This window comes from Sarcophilus harrisii, chromosome 2 (genome assembly GCF_902635505.1).
Source record: "Sarcophilus harrisii chromosome 2, mSarHar1.11, whole genome shotgun sequence".
NCBI classification, from domain to species: domain Eukaryota; kingdom Metazoa; phylum Chordata; class Mammalia; order Dasyuromorphia; family Dasyuridae; genus Sarcophilus; species Sarcophilus harrisii.
This window is the reverse complement of record NC_045427.1, coordinates 131069755-131096553: the sequence shown is the minus strand read 5'-3', so window position 1 is coordinate 131096553 and position 26799 is coordinate 131069755. Positions and strand designations below refer to the sequence as shown.

Sequence of the window (26799 nt, the reverse complement as noted above, 5' to 3'; positions counted from 1 at the left end):
ATTGGCAGAAACTCACCTTAAATCTGGCACAAAAACTGATTTTCTTATAGCTAGGATTTTGTTGACTAAAACAAAATCCATTTAAAGATGTATCACAGATAATCTTTTTCTAACCTCGGGACACAGTTAAATTCTGTGATGGAGATTGTTTGCAGAGTGAGTTTAATATTTTGCAATGAACTGGTTTATATGGAAAAGGAAGGTATGATACAAAACTATAAGCATGTATTTCTTTACTAAGTGGCCCAGGGGTATGATCATCCAGGACAGAGAAGATTTGAAAATCCAGAGAACAAATCAAATCTCTCTTTTCCGAACTCCCACCCCTAAAAATGGTATAATTGAAAGAACCCAGAATTCAGGCCTAGTGCTGAGATTTAACTGTGCCTTTGACTTTAGGCAAGTCATTTTACTAAGGAAAAAAGACAGAGGTAATAAAACTTGAATAAACAGGAAATATTTTACTTTGGAAAATCACTGAAATTTTAGTTTGAATGAATTTAATACAGTTTAATTCCAAAAATCATTGACTCTTCTGAGGAAGGACTATGATCTATCCACATGGGCTTTCACTCTGTGTTTTAAGAGATGGGTTTATATAAGTTTGTTACTGAAAAAATTTCATTATTTAATAGCCAAGTATAAGCAGCTTTGCTCAAAGATCGGTCCTCAAACCAGATTTCCTGAGGTCCATACTTTGGCCTTCCTAGTTCTAGGACTCCCCCTATCTTGGGTTCCATTGGTATAGCCTCCTAGAATCCAAGGTGTCACCTTCAGGGCACAACAATGCCAAAGTTATGAAGAGTGGTTATAAAACAGCAGTGGATAGAAATAGAATCAAATAGGCCAGGTCCCTAATTAGAACAGAATTTATTTCTTTCTGTCATCTATGAAAAAGGCCCAAAGATGCCCAAAATAACATTTGCTAACAGGTGACTGCATCTGTTTTCTTCTACCAAATCTATGAGTGAGTCTTACAAATCGGACAAATTTGTGTAGTATTATTCGCATTGTAATAGATTTCTTTGTTTCACAAGAGGATTTAGCAAGGTTGCTTTAAATTACTTCCTGGTATAATTTGTTCCACTTGAGTATGCATATTTGTTACAAGAGTTTTTCCTTTTCTTTGTCGATGAGAGGGGGAGGAGGAAAGACATTGATTATAGGAGAAAAGAAAATAGATTTTTGTTAATTTTTTAAATTAAATTTTATATTTAAAAAACCATCCTTGGTATATGTAAGTGATGGTGTATATGTTATAAGTATTTAATAGAGACACTGAGGAGGAGGATGAGAGAGAAAATTAAAAAAACAAATCTCAGGTGCCATATCACTGTCAAATGAAGATCAAAGCAGAGCTGAGTTGAAATTTTGGTACCTCAATTTTTAAAACAGGACTTTTAAAAAACTTAACATTTTTGCCCACATTTATTAAATATAGAGAAATCACTCTATCAATGGGGTGTGTGTGTGTGTGTGTGTGTGTGTGTGTGTGTGTGTGTTTTAAATAAGGCAAATTATTCTTGGGAGGAGGTTATCGGGAATTAGATAAAAACAAAATGCAATAATAAAACATTCAAAAATAAAAATAATAAAATGAAGGAAACCTAATATTCATAAAATATTCCAACTCTTACCATTAAAAAGCTGTCTGGTGGATATATGATATAACTTGTTGCTATACACTGTGAAAAATAAACTCACATTTCTAAAGAAGTAAGATTTACAAAAGCACTTTGCTCATAATAGCCCCTGCATAGCAGATCAAGTAGAATCTCCTTTTTTACAGAGAATAAAATTCAGCTTTTGAGGGAGAAAGTGATTTGTCCAAGGTCACACAGCTAAGAAAGAATTAAAGCTAGGACTGAACTAGGATTCCTGCATCCAAGTCTAGTGTTCCTTCCTCAAATGTGTGCTGCCTCAATGGATCAAAACAATCCTGACAGCCACTACCTTCCAGGATAGTTGTGAGGATCAAATGAATTAACATACATAAAATCCCTTACAAAAGCATTGTATAAATACATGGAAAAGCATCCATGAAAATAGCAAGGTATAGAGACAATCTGATAATTAACAAGCAATCATATTTTGACCCTCATTTGTGGTTTTTTAAAAAAGACATTTTCAGATTAATGTCTAAAAACCTACATCTTGATTGCAAAACTTGGCTTTCTCTAAATGTCCATCACCTAGTTCATTGCTTCAAAAAAGAAATAAGAAAACATAAAATAACTAGCATTTATATATTGCTTTAAGGTTTGCAAAGTTTTACATATGTTGTTTTATTTGATCCACACAATAACCTTGTGAGTGAGGCAAGTGCCATTATTATTTCCATTTTACAGAAAAAGGAACTGAGCCTGAGAGGTAAAATCACTTGTCTAAGGTCACACTGATTGTGGCTTTCTGAGGTAGAATCTGAACTCATGTCTTCTTGATTCCTAGCCCAGTTCTTTCTACTTGCAAAAGAATAAACAAAACCTGCATTTGTTACTATCATAGGTCTGAAGTTCAACCTTGTATCACTTTAAAAAAAAAAAAAGGTGAAAATGACAAACATGGAAATGATAAGACTCCCTACAGGTCTTCAACTCACAGACTGTCACCTACTTGAGAGCAGAAAATGAGTTTTGATTTTTTCCTTGAGTTTTGTGCTGGAGTGCTTACACAAGCAATTTCTGGTAGAGAGGCAGTTTCCATTTGAGTAAGTACCAGAGAGCCTGCTCACTTCTCTCCCTTCTCAACTCATTATGGAAATGTTTACAACTTCTCACCCAAGAGATGCCCTTGGGCACCTGCCTTGGCTGGTGAGTCCTGCTTGGAATCTCTTTCTTTAGGAGGTATCCAGGTAATCCACTGTCCATTCTTCTTTACTCTCCATACCTTTTACCTCCATACTTCCATACCTATATCCCCCCTTGTATACCTTCTTCCACACTCTTCATGCCGTAGGATTTTTCATCTCACATTTATGTGTTGTCTTCCCTGAATGGGATAAAAATCTTTGGACTGCTTTTCTTTTGGCTTTTATCTGTACTCTTGCACTTAGTAAAGTACCTGGCAAAGGATAAGCACTTAATAAGCATTGTATAAAATAAATAAGGGATCTATCTACCAATAACTGTGAAATTAAAATAAAAAGATCTGTCTGCCTATATTGGACCTGTGACTTCACTGATACAGAGACCTCGGAGAGGAGGAAATTGTCTCTAGCCAGTGCAGGCTGGCACCTTCTCTGAAATCTCTAATCTTAGAGAGTTGCTTAGAATACTAAAAGGTTAACTTGCCCAGGATTACACAGCCAATATTTGGCTAAGGAAGCACTTGGACTGAAGTATTCAGGGCTCAAAGGCCAATTCTTGATATCCTAACAGCAGTATCACACTGCTTTAGATATATTCAGGAACATGGCTACAACACAGAGTTGAAGGAGTTCCCTAATAAAAAAACCTAAAATAATGCTCTCCTCTGTCTTTGCAGAGCCTATTTAAGAGCTATGTATACACTTAACGGGAAAGCAAAAGTCCAATAAATAAGTAGTTTTGAAAGATGATTGAGTTCTGTTGCCCAGGGTCACTAAGCAATTAAATGTATGAGGCTAAATTTGAACTCGGATCCTTCTGAATCCAGGGCTTGTGCTCCATCCCACTGTACCATCTAGCTTCCCTAGAAAAGTTGTTTTTAAAATTGTACAAATCACTTCTGAAACAAAAATATTTGATACTACTTGAAAAAATTGTTCAGACTCCCTAATTAGACATATTACACTGTAAGTGAAAGAAAAGATTGAAATTACATATAAATGCACATATATGGATACATATAAATGTGAATAAGTATAAATATGAATAAATATAAATATGGCTACATATAAATACATATATATGGATACATATATATACACACACACACATAGATATATATCTTTAAAATCCAGAGGTTTAACAGTAATGCACATTGGATATATTATGCATTTCTTCAAAGATTCTGATAATATTCTATAAATACTTAGTAGCAAATCTCTCTCCCATTTCTGTACCTTAAAGACTAATCTTTTAAGCCTCAATAAGGTTTGTGAGGACTGTTTGATTAAATATGCTACAGTTGTCTCCTAATGTATAGAAGAAAGGTGGATAAAGCCAATTCTCTAGGTTGACCTCATTGAAATTACTTTTTTAAAAAGACAATTTAAAAAAAAAATGAGTAAGGAGTAGTTGAAATGTGTGGAATCAGGCTAGGATGTGAATTTTGAATTCGGGATTATCAGAACACTGATCTTATCTGCTTTACCTATGATTGTGACCTTGTACTTGCTAATAGAAAAAATTGTTAAGTATTCAGACCTTGGAATCTGAGGATCCAGGCAAGGAGGGTCTACATTCTGATAGAAATTTTAGCCAGAGAAGGTTAGTTGACCACAAGGAAATATCTAGGGTTAACTGGAGGAAAACCATTGGACTACACTCTTTCTGAAGTCTAAAGTATTTTCTGGCTATTATAACTAGGCTTTGGTGATCTGAAAAGTATAAGAAAAGAAGAGGATAAAGATAGGAAAGTGGAGAGAATGGGGAGAGGAAGGATCTAGATCAGATGGTAGCTATCCCCAGTCATATTTATTTAGGAGAGTTTTAGGAAAAAGCAGGTTTATGGTAGAAACTGACATTTCTACATATAATTAAGGTTCAATGACTTAGCATACTGCCAAAACTCAGCCCAGTTTACTATTAGTAATCTTTCTAAACTGGAATTTTGCTAATAAGGTAATTTATGCATATTGTATAATGTTATATTTAAAACCAAAGCCCTTTAGTACAATATGATCTTACAGAGGCTAGATTTAAGCACTCTGCAGATTTCCTCAAATGGATAATGTAAATGAGGGAGAAAAGGAGTTGTTAAAGGAGGGTAGGTCAGGAGACTTAGTAGTAGTTACAGGATATTCTAGAGATTAGCTTGTTTAATCTTTGAATTTTACATATAGGGAAACTGAGGCCCAGAGGCTGAAGGGGACTTTTCTAAAATCCCACATATAGTAATTATCAGAAACAGAATAAAAAATAAGTCATAAGTAAAGGACATCATAGATTTAGAGGATATATTTAAAAGGAATCTTAGAAATAATCTAAATCCAATCCCTTTACTCGACACAAGAAAACCATACTGTGAAATTAAGTGACTAGTCTACAGTCAAAAAGTAGAAGAACCAAAGTCTTCTGACTCCACAACAACCATTCTTAGTCCTGTCCCAACTTATTCCTTGGATTGTTGTTCAGTCTTTTTTCAGTCATGTCCAGCTCTTCATGACCCTGTTTAGGGTTTTCTTGGCATAGATACTAGAGTGGTTTACCATTTCCTTTTCCACCTCATTTTGCAGATGAGGAAACTGAGGCAAGCAGGGTTACACAGGTAAGGAAGTGTTTGAAGACAGATTTGAACTCAGGAAGATGAGTCTTTTTGACTTCAATCCCATCACTCTTATCCACTGTGCCATCTTAGCCATCCTTGAGTACATTACTCCATAAGGTAGGAAAAACTAGCTTCAGCTTTTTGGGTAGCCTTAGACATGTCATTTGAACTCTAAAGACCTTCCCAGCACCTTTTGTAATATTCTAGAATGCTGGAGTAAAGGAAGGGCTCTTTCAGTCGTCACTGGGAATTAATCCTCACTGAATTTCAAAAGTCAAATGATGGAAACATTTCAACTAAATAAAATGATGCACTAAAATTGGGCTGTCACTCAGGACCTCTTCTCTGGCATTCAATACTTAACTCTGAACTGCCCTCATCCCCACACCCTCAGGATGTTTCCTAAAAAATAAAGATCTCTCTTCAGAAGAATGTGTCCAAGACAAAATGGAATGATTAACACATTTAACTGGATTTTGATTTCTTTAGATCAAAAATATAATATGACCGAAAATACAAAGTAATGACTCTTGTAATGAAACATGACTTTGCAGTGAATCTCTAGAAATTGGGGAGACTAAAAACTAATCTGCCAGATTACACTTTTAATCCTTACACAACACACATTGCAAGTGAATTTTATTTTAGAAAGCCAACGCATCTCCGAAAACTTTCATGTAATTTTTTTATTTTTTTATTTTTGCTTTCTTTTGTTTAACTTCAGGCAGCTAGCTAGATGATACAGTGGATAGAGTAGTGGGACTGGAGTCAAGAAGGCTCATCTTCCAGAGTTCAAATTTGTCCTCAAACACTTAATCTGTGTGACCTGGGCAAGTCACTTAACCCTGTTTGCCTCAGTTTCTTCATCCGTAAAATGGGCTGGAGAAGGAAATGTCAAACAACTCCCATATCTTTGTCAAGGAAACCTCAAATGGGGTTACAAAGAGTTGTACCTGACAGAAAAAGGTATAAGACTGGAAAGGCAAGGAAATGAACAGCATTTAAATGGGGACAGGATGTGATATATAGTCAGAACGTTGGCAGTGGAGCAGGATACAGATTGGAATGGGAGACACTTCAGGCAGGGAGATCAATTAGAACTTCTAATATAGGTAGTCAGGAGCTGATAAAAACCTGACTCATGATGACGACTTTGAGAGTGGAGAGAAGGGGAGAGATCCAGGAGAGGGGAACAAGTCTTAGGGGGAGTCTTTTTTAGAAAGAAACAATTCCACCTTAATTATGACTGCCTCCACTAAAGTCCTCCTGTAATGTCTCATCATGCTCAGAAGCTAAGGCTGGATTAGGGAAGGCCAAGCACAAGCTGTAACAGGTCCCACCCAGTTAAAAAGACTTCTGATACAGCTTTCCTATGGAGCTATGTACTTGCCCTGCATGACCCCAGCACCGAGCTCTCTACTCCAGAGGGGCTTGTCATCAGCTTGGTGGGGAAGTCAATGACCTCAGCTAGAGGTAGCAAGGTAGCCCAGGCCCCGTGGATGGAGCTCTGAACTTGAGTTCAAATCCAGAATCAGGCACTTAGCTGTGTAACCCTGGTCAGGTCACTTAACCTCCATCTGCCTGAGTGTCCTCAACTTTAAAATGAAAATAGCACTTCCTTCCCAGAGTTATTGTAAAAATCAAATGAGATAGCTGTGTAAAGCATTTAGCACAGTGTGCCTTATACATAATAGGCAATTAATAAATGTTAGTTTCCTTCTTTCCTTCATGAAATCAATCTCAGGTAAGTATTACAACTACAAGCCCTATTTTATAGATGAAGAAACTGAGGCTCAGAGAAGCTAAATGTCAATCAATAAACATTCAGAAGTGTCTACTGTGTGCCAGATACTATACAAAGCCCTAAGGCTCAGTGCTAAATATCTCCTGTGCTTTTGATGCACAAAGGTGTAAAAACTATCCATGTTGATAATCAGACATATCATAAGTATTGAAGGAGTTATTCCTTAACTTGTTTCATTAATATAAATTTTAATGTACTGTGTTGAAAGAATAAGGCATATTTAGAAACAAGATCCAAATTTGGGTTCAAATCCCAACTCTCCCACTTCACACTTGTGATACCTTGTACAAGTTCTCTGAAGTTGAGCCTCTTTCTATAAAACAGGATTTTGGAGGAGTTGTATAGTAAACTCTTTTTTGTGGAGAAGGGGAGAATAAGCAGATTATTTTCCCATAACTTGCATACTCATTTCAGAAATGTTTTGGCATTTTTTATTTAACCAGTAGCAGTTTTTAAAACATTTAAATTTCTCTTAGCCTGCTAATCTTCAAATGATTTTTCCTTAGGTTCCAGTTTTTCTATCACCTCTTTGTTTGTCAGAGTATGGAGGCTTGCAGAATATAGTTCACAGAACCTCAGAGCTGGCAGGGACCACCAAAGATCATCTGATCCAGTCCTGAACAAGAATTCCCTTTATGACATACTAGACAATTTATCAATAAATAAACATTTATTAAGCACCTACTAAATTCTAGGCACTGTGCGAAACATTGGGTATACAAAAAATAAAAACAAAACAAAAGGAGAAATGGTGATTCATCCCCTAGAGAAGACGAGACCCGGAGGCTCCATTAGGAAAGTTATTCCATTTGGGCTTAACTCTAATTACTAAGGAATTTCTCCTAATATCAAGTCTGAATAGGTCTCAGCATCTTCTACCCATTTCTCTACCCAGTTCTGCTCTCTGGGATTAAACAGAACAATACTATATTCAAAGACCCACAGCCTGTCCCTCCAAGATCCTCTTCTCCAAAGCAAATTGTTTTAGTTTCACACATGATCTGATTTATGGGGAGCTTTGTAGCATTCTGAGTTTTCCAAGTTGCCTTCTGAATGTCAGAAATTTCCCCTAGAAGTCTTTTTTTTTTTTAATACTCTTTAACTTTTCTAAGTTGCTATATACTTTTATTAATTTAATATTAGATTTTGTAATGGAGAAAATTACATATGTGCTATTGAGGGGGGAAAAACTCTTTGGTCTGTACATTTCACTTTTGTGGCTTCTGACATATATTTGTCTTTTACATGTTTGGAGAATGTGGACAGTCTCCTAACATTTTCCAAGGTCAGTCAAAAAGAAAAACTAGAGAATGTCAAAGATCTAAAACATAGTACACATTTTTTATTTATGAGATGATTCCACCAAAAAGGACTAGCAGGAGGCCTATGGAAAAAAGTTTGAAGTAGAAAGTGACTGTTTTCAGCCCTAGGCTTTCATTCAGCCACCTGAAGAGTTAAAACTAGAAAGAAACATGATAGCATCACAAAGACAGCAACTCACATTTATATTAACACTTTATGGCTTACAAAGCCCTTAACTTATAGCTCAATGGATCTTCACAGTAGCCTTGGAATATAAGGAATATAATTCAGCCCCATTTTATAGATGAAGAACCTAAGGTTCAGAGAGTTTCACAGTCACACAACTAGTAATGCTAAGCCATCATTTAAACGCAGGTCTTCGGATTCCAGGTACAAAATACTCATATATTTGGCTCAGGTAAAGAAAAAGCCTATTCCCCAAAAACCTTATCTTTTCTCCTTCCCTTAAATATACTTACAGCTCTTTCCCCCTTTATCAAGCAACTTCTCATTGTCATCATCCCAGGTAAGCAGGGTCTCATTTCACCTCTAGATGGGAAACTCCTGGAAAGCTGAATCTGGCTCACATAGCTGCGTTCCCTTCAGATTTGTCTATGGTAAGCTACTCTCTAAGTGTTTGTTGAATAAACAGTGACAGAGAAGTTCTCTGATTCCACAAGGAAAACTAATTTTCTCTAAGGGAGCAACCCCTGAAGCCACCTTTACATAAGTCATGGTGCACAGTAAGCCCTGGAAAACTTAGCAAATGCACAGTCTGCCTCTTCATGCTTCTAACAAAGAGCTGCAGTGAGCTATTCCAGAAACCTGGCACAAGTCTACCATTCCTGGATGTCCTAATTGTCCCTTAAGCATCACTTGCTGCTTAAGCAAATAAAACCCATTGTGGCAAAGCACCTCCCTGCCTGGCCCAAGTCCCCATGTGACCTACCTTTCCCAGTCTAACTGACCTTGAGGCTTAAAACAAGCCAGTTGTGGGCATAGGGAGAGGTCTCCTACAACACTGTGGGAAGGGGAAGAGATAAAGCGCTTTACAAATATTCTCTCTCTTGATCCTCACAACAACCTGGAAGATAGGTGCTGTTTTTAATCTTTAGAAATGAGGAAATGGAGGCAAACAGTTTAAGCGACTTGCCCAGGATCACACAGCTAGGCAGTGTCTGAGACTGGATTTGAACCCGGGTCTTCCTGATTCCGAGCAGAATGCACTATGTACCGTACAGCCACCTAGCAGCACTAGGTGGGCACCAAAGTTAGCATCACAACAACCTAATTGGCATCCTGGCTCTGCTAATGGTTTCTATGCCATCTTGGGCAAAACATTCTTCCTCAGTGTCATTCTCTGTAAAAGGAGCTGGACCAGATGGCTTCTAGGACCTTCTAGCTTACATTTTGGATGCTAAGAGAACTTCAAGTTTCTTTACTAGGTTTTTATGAAAATCAGGGTGATTACAGGAGATGGAATTTATTTACTATAGGCAGATATGGTATATGTAATCTCCGACCTTAAAGATACTGGCAAGGTTAAGAAAATAACAGTGGAGAAAGCTTGGAGGAGGAAGAGGAGAACTGAAAACAATATAAATGGAGCTTGTGCAAATTTGAGATTAATTTCAGCAGCTTCCTGGTTTTTAAAAAAATTCTCATAAACGTGGTAAAAAAACTTTTACTGTGGAGTCAACCCAACTATGGAGAAAAATAAAACATTAAGTTGCCTTGGATCCAACTCCAAAGCTGGAACCAGACAGGATGGATTAGATCCCTGTGATTCTCTCCAGTGAGGAAAATAGCTGAAATCTCTTACCTGGGAGTCAACATATTCTCTTTCCCACTATATTAAATCAATTATATAATAGGATTCCTTTGTTCTTTGAAAAGTTCACCACTAGCTAGCCTCAGCCCTTAAAAAGTCATAGATTCTGGGAGTCTTGGGGGGGAACAAACCTGGAGAAATGCCTGGAACCAAGAGATGGAGTGAATTGTTTGTAGAACTGATAGGAAGGTCAATATCACTGGCTCAAAGAATACGTGTCAGGGAGTAAGGACCAGAAAGGTAGAAGGAGGCTAGATTATGAAGGGCTTTGAATGCCAAAAAGTGCATTTTGTATTTGCTCCTGGAGGCAGTAGGGAACCACTGGAATTTACTAAGGAGGATCAGGTTAGTGGCTAACTGGAAGCTAGACTGAGGCAGACCATTACAATGATCATTGCTTGAGGTGATAAGATCCTTCATTAGACTGATGATAGTTTTCACTGACTTCTGAAGGTTACGGTGTCAGAGGAGAGGAGGAAGCACATTCAAGAGATGTTACAAAAGTGAGATTGACAGGCTTTGACAACAGTTTAAACATGAGAGATAGTGAGGAATCTAGCATGGCTTACGTTATGAGAGGGATTAGAAGGATGGTGATACCTTGACAGAAATAGGGAAGATAGAAAAATGTAGGGGAAACTCATTTAGGTAAGAGTTTAGTTTTGGAAATGTTCAGTTCAAAATGCCTACTGGACATCCAATTTGATTTACTTTAAAGGCAGTTGGAGATTTGAGACTGGAAGTCAGGAAACGTGAGGGCAGGATAGATGGATCTGAGAATTGTCAGCAGAGAGCTGATAATTAAATCCATGAGAGCTAATGAGATCACCAAAGGAGGGAGAAGGTCCTAGAACACACATCTACAATTAGAAGATGATAGCAAGAAAACCAGGGGACAGTGGGATTCCAAAAACCTAGAGAGAAAGGAGTACCAAGGAGGAGAGAGTGACCAACAGCATCAAAGGCTGTGTCAAAGCCAGGAGAATAAGAATCAAGAAAAGGCCACTGGATTTGGCAATTAGATCACAGGCAACTCTGGAGAAAGAAGCATTCTGTGGAATGTAGGAAACCAAATTGTAAAGGGTTAAGAAGAATACTTGAGGGGCAAAAGTGGATGCACCTACCTTAAAGGACTTTATTAAGGGTTTTAGCCACAAGACAAAAGAAATATAGGACACTCATTAGTGGGGATAGAAAGATCAAGGGAGTTTTTTCAGGACGGGAGAGATGAGACATGCACATGTTTGTAGACAATGGGAAAGCAGCCAGAAGTCAGAGAGAGACTGAAAATAGGTGATAGAGTGGGGATGACAGAACAATGAGCCGGAGATGAGATTGAATGGGACTGTATGGGAAGGCAAGAGGTTAGTCTTGGTGAGGAGCAATGGAACCTCATCATATGAGATGGGAGTGAAGGATAAGACAGTGGCAGATGGGAGATGAGAAAAAGGGGAGAAGAAGGGGATCATGGTCAATGCCTTCAGTTTTTCTGTAAAATATGAGACAAGGTTCTCAGCTAAGAGGGTAGGCAGAGGGGAGCCCTGGGAAGTTGAGAAAGGAAGAAAAGTTTTGGAAGAGCTGGCTGTGAAGAGTGAGAGAGTTAATAAGGCAGGTGCAAAGGATTACCTAGCAGCAGTGAGGGGACAGTTAGGATTGCACAATACAAATTTATAAAGGATCCAGTCAAAACAACTATTCCTTTTCCCCTCTCTTTCATAATGAACAAATCATTCTTAATTTTAGTTAACCTGGGGGGGGGCAGTATTTTCTTTCTACCACTACCTCACTGGAATTGGTTTGAAAACAAAAAAATGTTTGAGAATCAGCATTCCTAAGTGACAAATACAGAACGTTGCAGACTGAACAGCCTGACTAAACTCATTTGCTCCAAAATTCATAGCCAACCACTGGGGCAATGGTTTCCAATTCATAAACTCAGAACTTCTACCCTTCCCTCAAATTTTTGCATAGGGTCTTCAAGCCTATATATACCAAGTCTTACCATTTCCATTTCAAGTATTTCTTTTACAGACCAAATAAATGTCCTGTTTTTATATTTTTATTCCCAAATGTACATTGATGTTATTGTAAGATACAGAACATAAATTCATTTAAAAGCATTTTTAAATTCATGGAAACTTTTTCTCATTCAGATGTTCTCAATGAATAGATGCTAATAGCATAACTACAATCATACATGGAGAACCATGAGGTTTGATTTTTTTCTTTAATATTAAAAAGGTTGAGAATCATTGCTCTGGGAGAGAACTATGGAGCCTGAATGTAGATTGAAGCATACCATTTTCACCTTAATTTTTTTTGCTTGTTTTTTTCTTGTGGTTTTTCCCTTTTGTTCTGTTCTCAATATGACTAATATGGAACTATGTTTTAAATGATTGTATATATATATAGTCTATCACATTACTTACTATCTTGGAGAGGGGGCAGAGGAAGGGAGAAAAAAAAACTGGAACTCAAATTCTTATACAATTGAATGCTGAAACTATCTTTACATGTAATTGAAAAAAGAAGAGAAACATTGCTCAAGGGCATTGGGGGAATAGGATGAGGAGACAGTCAAATCAACCAAAGAAGAAACCCACCTGCTTTCTCTCACATACACACTCACACACACACACAAACACACACAACACACACACCCCATACACACTACCAGTACCCCAATCCTTAGCAGGTTTCTGCCACCATTCCAAGTCTTTTTTTTTTTTTTACTGGATAATTAAACAATGACTAAAATCTGGTAATCTAAGAGTGCTAGCTATGATGTTGAGTCAATAGCTATGCCCACACCCTGCAATCCTCACTACCCCATGATATTCAACATCCATAAAGGGTCACTGTACCTATAAATGGCTTTTGTGGAAACAAGGGCTTTAAGGGTTTAAATACATGGGAAAAACTATAACTATTCATTTGGTGGGAAAAAAAATAGTTCCACTGAATCTTAACTAATAGTCTCTCTGGGGGACTACGCAGAATAAGCCACAGCTGCTTCTACGCAAAGATTTTGGCCTCACTTCTCCACTGGACTCAACTGGCAAGAGCAAGGAACAAGCTACTCCATCTTTATAATTCCCTTAGTCAAGGGCTGGGAACATAAAGCAAGGAGAGAAGGGAGCAGGTGCTGATGGAGTACATTTTAAAGCTCTCAGTTCATTCACAACCCTCCTATTTATTGTCCTAAACTCTCTTTTCAACAATCCTGGCCAGCATACTTCAGAATCAACTGCCAGGGGAGGTAAAGGAAGAAGAAAATGGGGGAAGGTCTTTCCTTTTGTTAGTCCTGTTCAACTAGCTGTAGATGTATGTAGTATATAGAATGATGTAGTGAGATAACTTATATTAGTTAAGTGTGATGTTTCATGTTAAAAATCACAAGATTTTCCCAAGTATGTGAACACTCTCCCATCTCTGGCAGAATGGGCAGATGAGAACAATTTGTTCCAATGGCTACAAAAGCAGCTGAAGCAAGCATTGTGGAATACTCAGAGCTTGGTCAAATGCTGAAGATGCTGCAGTCATCCACAACATCCCAGGCCATCAGCAGGGATCCTGAATTTTGTCTCATCACTGAACTCAGGAGAGAGACTAAGGCTGATGACTGTGCACAGATCTGCCTCATTTAAATCCAATTCACATCCAAGTCAAGACATCACCATGTAAAGTCATTGGACTTCTTTGAAAATGAAGGACAATAAAAGGATCACAAGTCTAGAACTGGAAGGGACCTCGGAGAGCTCCTCATGTAATTCCCTCATTGTACAAAAGAGGAAACAGATTACAGAGAAGTGACCTGTCCAAAGCCATACAGGTTGTAAGCATCAGGAATAATAAATATCTGAGTAAATCTAGGGTCTCTGACTCCAAACTCCAAAAGAAACAGTTCTTTCCACACTGTACTGTGAAGTCCGGGTTAGCTTCCTACTGACCTCAGGATCAGCCAGAATCAGGATCAGCAAAAATCCTTGGTCTTTAGGGGGAGAAGTAAAAGAGATGGACGAAACTGCCACAAGCTCTCCACTTACCAACCTCCCTTCTCCTCATTCTCCTCCAAAGTGACTCTGGCTTGTCTTACTCCACCCCCTAATCCCACCTAAGATTATCTGTATACACCAAAAGATTGTGCCAGCACAGAATAGTGAGAAGGGCCATTATTCCAAGCATATGCTAATGAAGTATTGTCCAATAGGTAATTAGCCTGAAGTGCTCAGTTGTCTGATTCCAGTGCACCTATTCAGAGTTTCAGCCCTTTACACTGTACTATGCTACTTATGTAGGAACATAACTCGGAAGATTTTCACCCAGGACAAAAACAGCTTAGTAGCAGTACTGGGAAAAGCACCAGGTAAATTCATTCTGGAAAAGATGATCAGGACTTGGGTGGGAAGGTGAGGGCTAGACGAAAAGTGTAAAAGCCCAGGCTGTTGGGTAAGTCCAGAGCAAGGAGCAGCAAAGAGTGACAAAGGGAAGCATGGATGGGGACTGCAGTTGTCATAGAGGAAGCACGCCTCTCAGACTTCAGGAACTTGATACATAGTCTTATCCAAGTTTCATCACTGCACGACTCTTAGCATTAAGTGACCATGGCAGAGTGGTACATTTCCAAACCTCAGTTTCCCCAATTTTATAAGTTGTTTGTCCTTTGTTCTCAGAAGAATACCAACATCACAAGGGTGATGCCTTGACTTGCACATGAACTGGATTTTTCTTCCAACAGTATTTTATTTTTCTAACTACATACAAAGAGCATTCACCTTTGCAAAACATGGTCTTCCAAATATTTCTCCCCCTCTCTCCCCAAGACAGCCAACAATCCAATATAAGTTAAATATGTGCAATTCTTCTAAATATATTTCCATATTCATTTTGCTGTACAAGAAAAATCAGATCAAAAAGAAAGAAAAAACACAAGAAAAAAACAGGCAAACAAACAACAAAAGTGAAAATACTATACTCTGATCCACATTCAGTCTCCATACTTCTCTCTCCAGATATGGATGTCATTTTCCATCCCAAGTCTACTGAAATTGCTTTGCCTCATAATTGAAAAGAGCCAAGTCCATGTTGATCATCACAGAATCTTGTTGTTATTGTGTACAATATTCTTGGTTCTATTCACTTCACTCAGCATCAGTTGATGTAAGTTTCTCCAGGCTTTTGTGCTGCTCATTGTTGCTTACAGAACATTAATATTCCATTTCATTCATATATCGTAACTTATTTGGCCATTCCTTAACTGATAGACATCCACTCAATTTCCAGTTCCCTGATACTACAAAAAGAGCTATTAATAAACATTTTTGTACATGTGGATCCCTTTCCCTTCTTTAAGATCTCTTTAGGATACAAACCCAGTAGAGATACTGCTGGGTCAAAGAGTATGCATAGTTTTATTGCCCTGTGGTCATAGTTCCAGATTGCTTTCCAAAATGGTTGATTCAGTTCACAATCCACCAACAATGAATTAGTGTCTCAGTTTTCCCACATTCCTTCCAACATGTATCATTATTTTTTCCTGTCATCTTAGCCAATTGGAGAGGTGTAAAGTGGTATATCAGAGCAGTATTGATTGGCACTCCTTTAATGAAGTCATTTAAAGAATTTTTTTTTTATTTCATTAGAGACGGCTTTAATTTCTTTGTCTGAAAATTGTTCATTATCCTTTGACCATTTACCAATTGAAGAATGGCTTGTATTCTTATAAATTTGAATCAATCTTTTTACATCTTAGAAATGAGACCTTTATCAGAAACACTGGATCTAAAAATTGTTATTTCAGCTTTCTGCTTCCCTTCTAATTTTAGCTGCATTGGTTTTGTTTGTGCAAAACCTTTTTAATTCAATGTAATAAAATTATCCATTTTGCATTTCATAATGTTTTCTAGTTTTCTTTGCCAATTTCTCCCTTTTCCACAGATCTGAGAGGTACTCTATCCCTTATTCTCCTAATTTGCTTATAGTATATTGCCCTTTAGGTCTAAATCATGAGCCCATTTTGACCTCATTTTGCTACAGGATGCTAGATGGTGGTCACTACCTAGTTTCTGCCATACTATTTTCCAGTTTGCCCAACAATTTTTATCAGATACTGAGTTCTTATCCCAGAAGCTTAAATCTTTGGGTTTATCAACACTATTTTACTACAGTAATCAAGACTGCTATAGTCACTATTTTGTCCCGTGAAGCTAACCTATTCCACTGATCAACTACTCTATTTTTTAGCCAGTATCATGATACTGCTTTATAATACAGTTTAAGGTCTAGTACGGTTGGGCTAGTGAATTGGAATTAAGTGAGACAGAGTTGGGTAAAGTTAGCAGCCTCCCTCTCTCCTTCAGTGTCATCAGAGACCAGTGGTAAAGTAAATAAGCCAAGACAACTCCATAACAATCAATATCAATAGAAACAAGGTTGTTGTGAAGCAACTTCAATGGTTTAAGAGTCTGATTTTCTTGGTGTAGGTACTTTCTACTTCATCAATTCATACTCCAATCTTGCAGGCATTTCTGTGGCCAAGAAATTCAAAACTCTAGTGATGAGATTCTTAACTGAAGGAGAGTCTATCACTAAGTTCCTACTCAAAACATTTCTAGGTTGGTAGAACCTGCCAATATTTTCCATACTGGCATAGCCTTGGAGAACCCAAAGTCACTTCCAGGTCATGATGATACACCAGTACAATGCACTCAAGAAATATAAATTATCATGGCACATGGCTGTGGAGAGAGGGAAATGCAGCAATCTAGATATAGAACCTTTTAGGTACCATATTGTAGTTAGATGACAGTCACAAGGGTTCTTGATTCCTTGAGCCAAACTACAGTCCTTGCTTATGTTATATATATATATATATATATATATATATATATATATATATATATACACACACAAAGAGGGAACACAAATAGGTCCTTGTGTTTGAATAATATATTTGCGTTCAAATTTCAGATTCAAAGACAGAGAACTTGAAGCCAAATCTTAGTTCAGGAACAGATGATCACCTTGCTGGTTACTGTATCCCCAAAGCACTCAAAGATCAAGGCTATCCAAATTTCATTTCTAGCCAACTGAATTCTTGAACTCTAACTTAAATTTGGTCCTTTTCCAGGAAAAGACACACATATACACACACATGTAAAGGGAAATATTTCAAATGACAAAGTGCTAACATTAGTCCTCCAAAGCTCCAATATATTTTTCCCCCACAGTATTTTTAAAGATCTTTCCTCCATAAGAACCACAATCTTAATCACTGATTTTAATGAAACACCAAGACTTTGCTTCACAAGATTAACTTTTATATTTAGTTTAAGTCCCTAATTCCAAGGATACATCTCAATTAACAAGAATAAATAAGCTATATTCACCCTTCTGCCTCCTGGGCAAAGAAATAAGAGTTTCAAACTGGACTAGAGATAAGCAGCAATCTCCAGGTACTAAATGAAGACTAATTCTCCCTGGTCCCTGCTAAGATGAGCATGAATACCCATTTGGGCCCTTCTATTAGAGGACCAAGAAAGGGACCTCAGCTGCTGTTCTTCCCAATATATCACAAGTTCCAAAAACCAGGGCTCTCCAGGGAGAAAACACCCTCTCATCTCCAGATCCCTGAAGTGCAAACATTCAAATTCCCTTCCCATTCTCCAACAATTAGGCTCCAATTTATTGACCTTCTGGGCATGGTACAAAACCTATCTTCTTAGGCTGGCACCCAAAACTAGAGATAAAAATACTATTTTCATTTTTATAAAAAGTGCATAAACATAGAATTTTTGTTTTGTGACTTATCTTCTTAAAGAGAATTCAGTCTTAAATTAATAACAATAGTTGGATGATAATATTTCTTTTTTTATTAATTTTATTCTACTACACTAGTGGTTCCCAAAAGATAGCCTATGGACCCCTGAAGGTTCCCAAAACCCTTATAAGAGGTCCACATTAAAACTTTTCATAATAATACTAAGATATTTTCATGTCTAATACTGTATATGTCAATACAGATAGCCTACATAAACAAAAATTCTTTGTGGGGGAGAGGGAGGAGATTCTCAACAATTTTTAAGCATGTAAAGTGGCCTTGATCCAAAAAATTTAAGAACTGCAGCACTATACATTAAGTTGGGCCCAATCAGGGTAATTCAAAGTATTATATTTTTATACTCAAAGAAAGTCACTCCACCTATTACAGTTTCACAGTATCTTAGTTACTATAATATAAACAAACCCTACCAAACTCTGCTTCATTATCATTTAGACATTCACCCCCTTAATAATACACCAGTGTTGCTATGAAACTATCTGCTCCCCCCCTTCTCAACACTAACATTAGGTGGGGGTGGGCTTGTACTGTTGATTTCTTGAAGAGAATGTAACTTTGGTGAACAAGAATATGAGAGCCAAAATGTCTGTAGTCTTGTGAAGGAGATTACAGACATATGCACATTGTGGTCTCTTGCAGACTACTTCTATAGCTTGTGTTTTATCTAAAATGTCTCAGCTAGGAGAAGGGTTAAAAACTAAAGTTTCAACTCAGTACAAAGACAACTGTGGAGGTGTTTATTTTGCTGGTATAGTAGTGCCCTCTCTGCTCTCTCCTCCCCCTCCCCCAAGGCAAATGCCCCAGTAAATTTCAATTTGACTTTCCATTCCCAAAAGCCCGAACCATCTAACTGAACATCCCTGAAGGGCCTTTAGTAACATAGTCAAAGGACAAATCTAGAGGGTATATTGGAGGAAGGAAAGAGTACCATCAATTAAAGTGAAAAAGTGAAAGGTAAGAAATGGTCCATTTTAGGACCTTTGTAAATACCTCAACCTTGCCCCAGCATCACCCCAAAACTAAAGACTCCTTAGGAGAAGGAATTAAACCAGACTTCCTCCAGCCTTCTTTAAACCAGACTGGAAGGTGTAGGGCATCTGATAAGCTAACCTTCAGATTATTTCTAAAACTCTTAAGTCTCAGCTATGTCTGAACCAGTGATTCTTATTATTTACCTCCTAACCTATCCAGTCCCTAAAGAAATGCCTTTTTAAAATGCTACATGTAATTAACCTGGAGTAAAATTCAAACAAACGATCCCAAAACAATCCCATACACATTTTAATGCTCACACTTTTTCTTGGCCAAGTCACTTCTTAAACAGCTTTGAAATTTATCCAGTACTACACCTGTAGGTTTAGTTACTAAATAATGGATGACAAATTACTGCAGAATTTCAATGGAAAAAAATAACTTCTAAAATCCAACTTCTCATACAGTTGTATTGAATTGCAAAACCAAGATAGAGATTCAGAGGTATGATTTAGAGGGTGAACTTAATTGGATTGAGGGACAAGTGGAAGGAAAGGGAAATTATCCATAAATGTTTGAGGAGACTGATGAAACAGTGAATTTTGCAAAAAGAAAAAGGTACTTTTATCTCTGGTTCCATTTCTTTTATATTTCTGAATGCCTCAGAGTTTCTATCTAGTCTGTAAGAATTTCCAATTTAGCTTTCCTATATTTTCCTTTGTTTCCCTAAACCCCAGGGAAGACTAACTGTGCCAAAGTATTAATTATTTTCTGTCACAACTCAAGACTTCATTTTGTAAGAGCTTCTTTTGCCCTCAAAAAACCAAACCATCCTAAATCTTTTCTTAGAATCATCCTGATGAAAGTACTGAATAGCACCCTGACTGACTGTAGCTTTAGCCTCTAGAAATTGAAATGGAAAGACCCATGATAATTCTAATTACTTGCTTGTTTAACATTACTTAACATCTCTGAGATTAAGAGAAACCTGAAACTTTTCTGTATAGGGTCCCCAACAAGATTCCAAACTTGTTCTCAAAGTGTCAAGAGTTCTTTAAACCAATCCTAAGGCTTTGGTTTGCCAGTAATAATGGCTGAAGATTGAGTAAAAACTGAGCATTCACTCTTAACTACAGAACTTAAAAAAAATCTAGCATAGAATAAAACTGTTTATTTTAAATCAACTTGTTTTGTGCTGAACTTATATACTTAAGAGGAAAGGAAGTTAAATGTAATAGATTCATTTACAATCTTCATTATCTCCTCTGCTTTGAATATGGAAATGTTCCATTAGGTTAAGTTCAGAATTTATTAACAACAACAACAAAAAGAGAACGTGAAATAACTAGTCTTTAAAAGCAACCAAAAATATTACAGCCAAGTAGCCTTTCCTGGATTATTCACTCAAGTTTGTTTTCCCCTTCTGACAGGGAAACCTGATAGACCCTAAATACAAAGAGGGTTGGAAGAGCCAAATCAGTACTTTCATCCCCTTTTCAATCCTATTATCGCTCATTAGAGCACTAGCAAGGATGGGTAACTTGGGTTTCCCTTAGCTGGTGGAGCAGAGAGGGAAAAATTAAAATAAGTGAATTTACCATCATGAAGTTGAGCTTAGCTCTGCTCACCCACAGACAGGCAGGCACAAAGAAAGCCACACAGTTAGTTACAGAGCCCGCGAGGTGGAAGGAGCAGTAAGTCTCCCGGTGATCAAAGGGAAGGAAAAGAGGAGGGAAGAGAAAGGAATTCCTAGGAATCATGAATATCTCCCTTCAGGAACCATCCGCTCTTTGCTGAAAGCCTTACCCCACCACTTCTTTCTTCCATCTTCCATCTCCTGCTGATGGCTTTGCAGCTGGGAGCCAACAAGCCCGGGCTCAGGGCTGCCTCCTTTCGTTTTCCAGGAGGCTTTGGAAGAAGGTGGAGGGAAGGACCGCTTCAGAGCAAACCCCTCGCCCGCTCTCCCATCTGGGGGCTCTTTCTTTGTTAGTCTCCACTGACAGCCAGGAGGAAGGAGGGCAAGCCAAGGCAAAAAGCCCTCCTAGACTCTCGTACACATGCACGCACACGCGCGCACACACACGAAACCCTCTGGGGATAAATGCCCCACAACTACTTGGAGCAGCCCAGCAGCCCGCTCCCACCGTTGCAGCCGCCCAGGCGGCCTCGGACTAGCGCAGCTGCCCTCCGCAACGTCAAAACTAGAGCAGCGGGAGGCATGACACCTCGCAGCCCCGGACTTAAGCCGGGAGGCTGACGGACCCCGGGGAAGGGGCGGAGCCAAGGGGGAGCGGGGACAGAGGAGTAAGGGAGGGGTGGGGAGCCGGCCCGGGGAGGAGCTGGGGCTGCCGAGGGGGACGCCTGGACAGCTAGGTCTGGACACGGGGCTGCAGGACGGCCTGGTAAAGTCTGCAGCTCGGACACAGCGGGCTGCCCAGACTGTCGTCCGGAAGCTGGCGCACCCCCAAGGCAGCTGCCGCCCCGGGGATCGCCCGAGCAGCTCCTGCGCCCCAACTCTTCTCCCCTGCGCCCGGCAAGCTCTTGGTAGCTCCCGAGGGCAGCGAGCCGGGCCCGGCTTCCTTGTCCTTACCTTTGTCCCACCCGGTCTGGGCGGCAGGGGCGGGGGAGAAGGCTGAGGAGAATAAGCCCCCTCTCAGGGGCTCAAGGCTAGGCTCGCCTTCCTGCGCCTCGGGGGTCTCTTGCCACCCCAGGGACCTGGGGGCCCTTCTCACTGCTTAGAAAAGACGCAAGGGACTCCAGCGGAGGAGTCCAGGCAGCAGGAAAGGAAACCCGCCTGTTGCTATTTCTCCATCGGGTCGCCTCCAAAAGGGGGAGAAAAAACCTCTACGGATGGCCTTTCAAAATGAATTTCCCCCAGCTTTCTAGGAGAAGGCGTGTTGTGGGGTGGACACGATGCCGCCTTCTCCCAACTTTGGGAAAGTCCCAAAGGACGGCCCTTTGAAGACCCGGAGCTGGCTTGGACCTTCGCTCTTTGTTTGCAAACTAGGGGCCCGGGGAGGTGGGACCTCGGGAGAGTGGGGTGGGGCAATGCCCTACGGAGATACACTTGGGTTGGGAGCTGCCTAGTGCAATGCGCGCAAGGCGGATCCACGCGCACTCCCTTCTTAGTCCGCTCGGCGCGGGTCGAGTCCCCAGTCCTCGCGGGGTTGCCGGGAGGTCCTGTGCACACATACACAGACAGGAACGCACCCACCGGGATGGGAACCTTTCCAGCTGCTTTCAGGGACAATGTTGCAACCATTCTGACGGTAGTACCCCGGCGTGCAAGGTTACCGGTCTAAGGATTTGTTTGGGTTGGGGGAGGGATGTCCAACGGACACGATGTGCCGGTGTTTTCTTTGGCCCTTTGTTCCTGTGGGTGAACCGCCCTCCCCTTTTCTCTCCACATCTGGCCTTTCTCCATGCATACGATAGACTGGCACTGAGGTTCACTGCCAGGTAGTTAGTTATTCAGATATTCAGATAAACTTGGGATTTCTAGGCATGAAGCTGTATGCACAGTTATGAAAGACCACGATTAGGATCTCTATGTTCACTTAAAAATAACATAAATACATGTATATATTTATTCATTTAAAACCATTTAAAAATAGTATTTCTTTAACTGGGGGAATAATTTCATTTATTTATTTGTTTTCTGGTGGGCTCATTTGTCAAAGATGAGGAATCCATCTTTCATTGACTGAGGAAAGATCTACAAGTACAGGGGAGTTTTAATTCTAACCCAGACTGACCACTGTTAAGCAGAAAACCATGTGACTACCTTTATCAAGTTACACAACTATTTACATCCATAGACAACATGGCCTAGTACAAAATGTGACCCTGATGATCAGTCAAGAATATGTGGAATAAGAAATTAACTTCAGGGTCAAGAACATCGGGCGTTCAAATCCTAGCTTCCTACACTTAGTTTGGAGTCATGTTATGTTGATGGATAGAATGTTAGTCTTGAGTGAAAGATCCAGGTATGCATTCCACTTCAGATACCTGTTGGATCTGTGTGAGCTGCAAGTCATCCAATCTCTCTAAGCCTCAGTTTCCTTATCTCTACAAGGATGGTAATACCTACCTTACAGGGTTTTTTGCCAGACTTAAATGAGATAATATATACAAACATTTTTTAAGTATCTACTTTATATGGAGCACAGTTCTGAAACACTGGAGATATAGAGAAAGGCAGGAGCTCACAATTTAAGGGAGAATCTAATGTAAATCTTGAAAGCTCTATAGAAATATACATGTGTACTATTTAAGCTACTTCATTAATGCTGTGGCTATCCAAGCATGGGGGGGATTTTTCTTTGAAACAGTAGGAGCTAAGATTTTTATGGAATGACTAATGAGTATACCAATAACTTAGCCATGAGAATGGAAAAGAGATATCTTCTAAATCAGATGTTTTAAACCTTTTTTTACATCATGACAAATAGTATATGGCCATGAACCCTTTTTTAGAATACTGCTTTATGTACATGAAATGCAAAAACAAAGAAAACAAAGGAACTAATTATATTGAACTACAGTAATTGATTTTTTTTTTTTTAAGTTTAAGATTCCCTGTTCTAAACTGACTTCTACTGGTAGGGAGCTCAGGGTCTTGAAAGGAATACAGAGGCATCTTTGGAGTCCCTGATTCTACTCCATTTTTTGTTCACTGTCGATGAGGCTCAGATCAAAGGTTCATTCCCAATCTTTGTCAAACAGTCAATTCTCAAATGTATCTCTGACGATTCTGTTCAGAAAATTATTCAATTTTAGTGCCTTTCTGTTTATATGTAATTGTTTGTGCTTTCTCCCCCAATAGATTGTGAAACTCTTTGAAAATAGAACTTTTTTTTTCTTTCTATCTTTCTCTGTATACTAAGCACTTGGCACATAGTAAGCACTTAATAAATGCTTATTGACTTGATGGAGGGAACTAGACTAATTGAATGTAGATGGATCAATTGGAACAAACTCAACTACTAGAAAGCACAGCTCTAACTCTTAATCTATCAGAAAGAAGCCCAGTAGTCCCATATTCAGAGCACACTAGCTACTTGTAAGTTCTTTCAAATTGCAATGTTTCTCAGTCCTTTCACTTGTTTTACAGAAAATTTTATTAGTTCAGCAGAAAGAGGTCTATACTGTTTTTCCACTGAACAGCTGCCCTCCTAAATCCTTTGGGCTTAACAGCTTTGTGGTCTGATAAACAAGGAGGAAGATGAAGTACCAAAGAAAGAGCAAAGTTGGCTTGATTTGTAGTGTATTAACTGATTATAAAGGGAAAAAAAAAAGTTCACTACCTGTTATGCAGATTCCAACCCTTTTATGCTTTAGAAGACATAATGATTGGGCTTCAGAATATTTAATAACTTGAAGGAATAGAATCTTCAAACCATACCACATTAAGTCAGGGGAAAAAGGACTTCAGTTTGGGAGAAGAAAAATTCCTAGCTCTACTCATTTAATTAAGATTTTATTATTATTTACTTAATGGGGAGGTAATCAGAAAACTGATGTCATATTGAGGAAGAAGAGGGTTCAAGTGAAACCTGTGACATATGATGGCTGTGTGACCCTGAATAAATTGCTTACTTCATTACTATTTAGGGAACCTTTCCAAGAGAGGATTTCTTAACATTTTTTGTCATGGATCTCTCTGATAGTCTGGTGAAGTCTAAGAATCTTCTCAGAATTTTTAAATGCCTACAATAAAAGACATAGGATTACAAGGGAAACAAATTATATCAAAATAAATATACATTTTCCCCAAGTTCACAGACCTCCTTCAAATGTATTCACAGATCCTTGTTTTAATACTATAACTTGCAGAGAAGTTGCCAATTTGCATCGGCAAAGTTCCTCACCTGAAAGTTGATCACAGAAATGATCGATGAAATCATATGTCCAGTCTCTATTACTATCCTGAATTTTATTTCAAAGGTTAAGGCAGCAGTAATATTTTGCAAATGGCTTCTGATGACGAAGGTCCTCCTAAGTCAGAAGATAATACCAAGACCTTGTCAGAGGTATCTAATCACTAGCATTTTCTAGTTTTCCCCAATTATATTAGGGAAGGGAGGAGAAAAGGTATGACTGACAGATAGATGTTGAGGGGGGGGGGATTCTAGTGGGCTAGAAAAGGGAGACAAAAACTATAATTTGTATCATTTATATATATATATATATATGTTATATACATATACACACACAATAATACCTCATTGATTCAAATGATTTAGGTGAATTAGTGAAATAACTGAGCAATAAAATTATTAGTGCAATTTTGTAACTTTCAAACACATGGAACAGGTCACACTAATGGCTAATGAAATGTTTTAGAGTGGAATTCCTTCTGGGGTCTGCTTTAATGAATATTTGAGATATATTTGCTCCCCATACCTTCCTTCCTTTTCACTGGCTATATACTCCAAGCTTATATTCTTCCTCCTCATTGAAATCCTTTGGCTTCCCTGGAAAATCAGTTCAAATCTTCCTCCAGAAGAAAAGGCAGTCATTCTCCTGACAGTTTCTCTACACAATATTTCTCTCATAGATACAGTTATTCATAAACTGTCTTCCTCACTAAAATGAAACTCTATAGAAGGCAGGGACTCTGCCTTTCTTTATATCCCAACTGCTTAGCACAATGTCTTTCACCTAGTAAGCGCTTAATTAAATGTTTGTTGACAGTTGAGTGGCTCACATTTGTAATTATTAAAATTGTTTGCCTGAAAATTATTTATATATAAAAGAACATAGCAACTCAGTGTTGGAAGGAATCTCTGAGGCCATGTAGCCCTACCTAGGCAAGAATTCTCTACTACATCTTTAATAAGTAGATAAGCAGCATGGGATTTAAAGATGTCCAATTGTTAGCAATTCCTGACATCCCAAGGCACAATCTTTTGCTTTTGGACAGCTCTAGTTGCTAGAAATTTTTTCTTATATTAGATGAAATCTGCTTTCCTGTAACTTCTACCCCTTGCTTTTAGTACTGGTTTTCAGGGCCAACCAAAACAAAGCTAATCCCTCTTCCATATGACAATTCTCAAAATACCTGAAGGCAGATATCCTGTCCCTTCTCTTCTCCAAGTTAAACACTAATACTCCTGGGAAATCTTTCTTTGGATGTACTCCAGCCTGTCCTTCCTATATTGTGGCACTTCAGACAAAATACAATACCCTGGATATTGTCTGACCAGGGCAGAGTACATTGGGATTATCACCTCTTATGACCTAGACAACATGACTCTGATTATTGCTTTTTTGCCGACCATATTACATTGTTGACTTACTAAGCTTGTAGGTCATCAAAACTCCATGTCTTCCACATGGTATTAATTCCCCACCTTGTACCTATGTGATATATTTTTAAAAAAAACTTTTCATTAATCTCTATAATATTTAATTTTATTAGATTCAACCCATCATTCTGGATCGCAGTTATTTTATCTGTCATCTTGGCTATTCCTTCCACCTCTCTACCTTGAGCAAATGTAATAAGTATGTCTTCTAGATCTTTACCCAAGGGAGCCCAGCTCCCAGCTTTCCTTAGTAATAGCACAATTTATTTCATTTTGTTTTGGAGAGAGAAGGTTTGTTTTTATACTTTTTATGAATAATTCCTTCTAC

General features: G+C 38.6%; 1 protein-coding gene across 4 annotated transcripts in view; it reads right to left on the bottom strand.

The window, feature by feature from the left end:
* PSD3 (pleckstrin and Sec7 domain containing 3) overlaps positions 1 to 26799 on the bottom strand; it is a 580732-nt gene that overhangs the window by 459908 nt on the left and 94025 nt on the right. Inside the window, exon 1 of one of the 4 annotated variants that reach the window (XM_031950822.1) lies at positions 20965 to 21398. The exons of 2 other annotated variants lie outside the window; for them this stretch is intronic. In XM_031950822.1, the coding sequence (XP_031806682.1) occupies positions 20965 to 20985 (21 nt within the window). In that variant the 5' untranslated portion in view covers positions 20986 to 21398. Of the gene's footprint in view, positions 1 to 20756; positions 20934 to 20964; positions 21399 to 26799 lie in introns of those variants that run through there. One more of the 4 variants, XM_031950821.1, reaches the window with a different exon arrangement.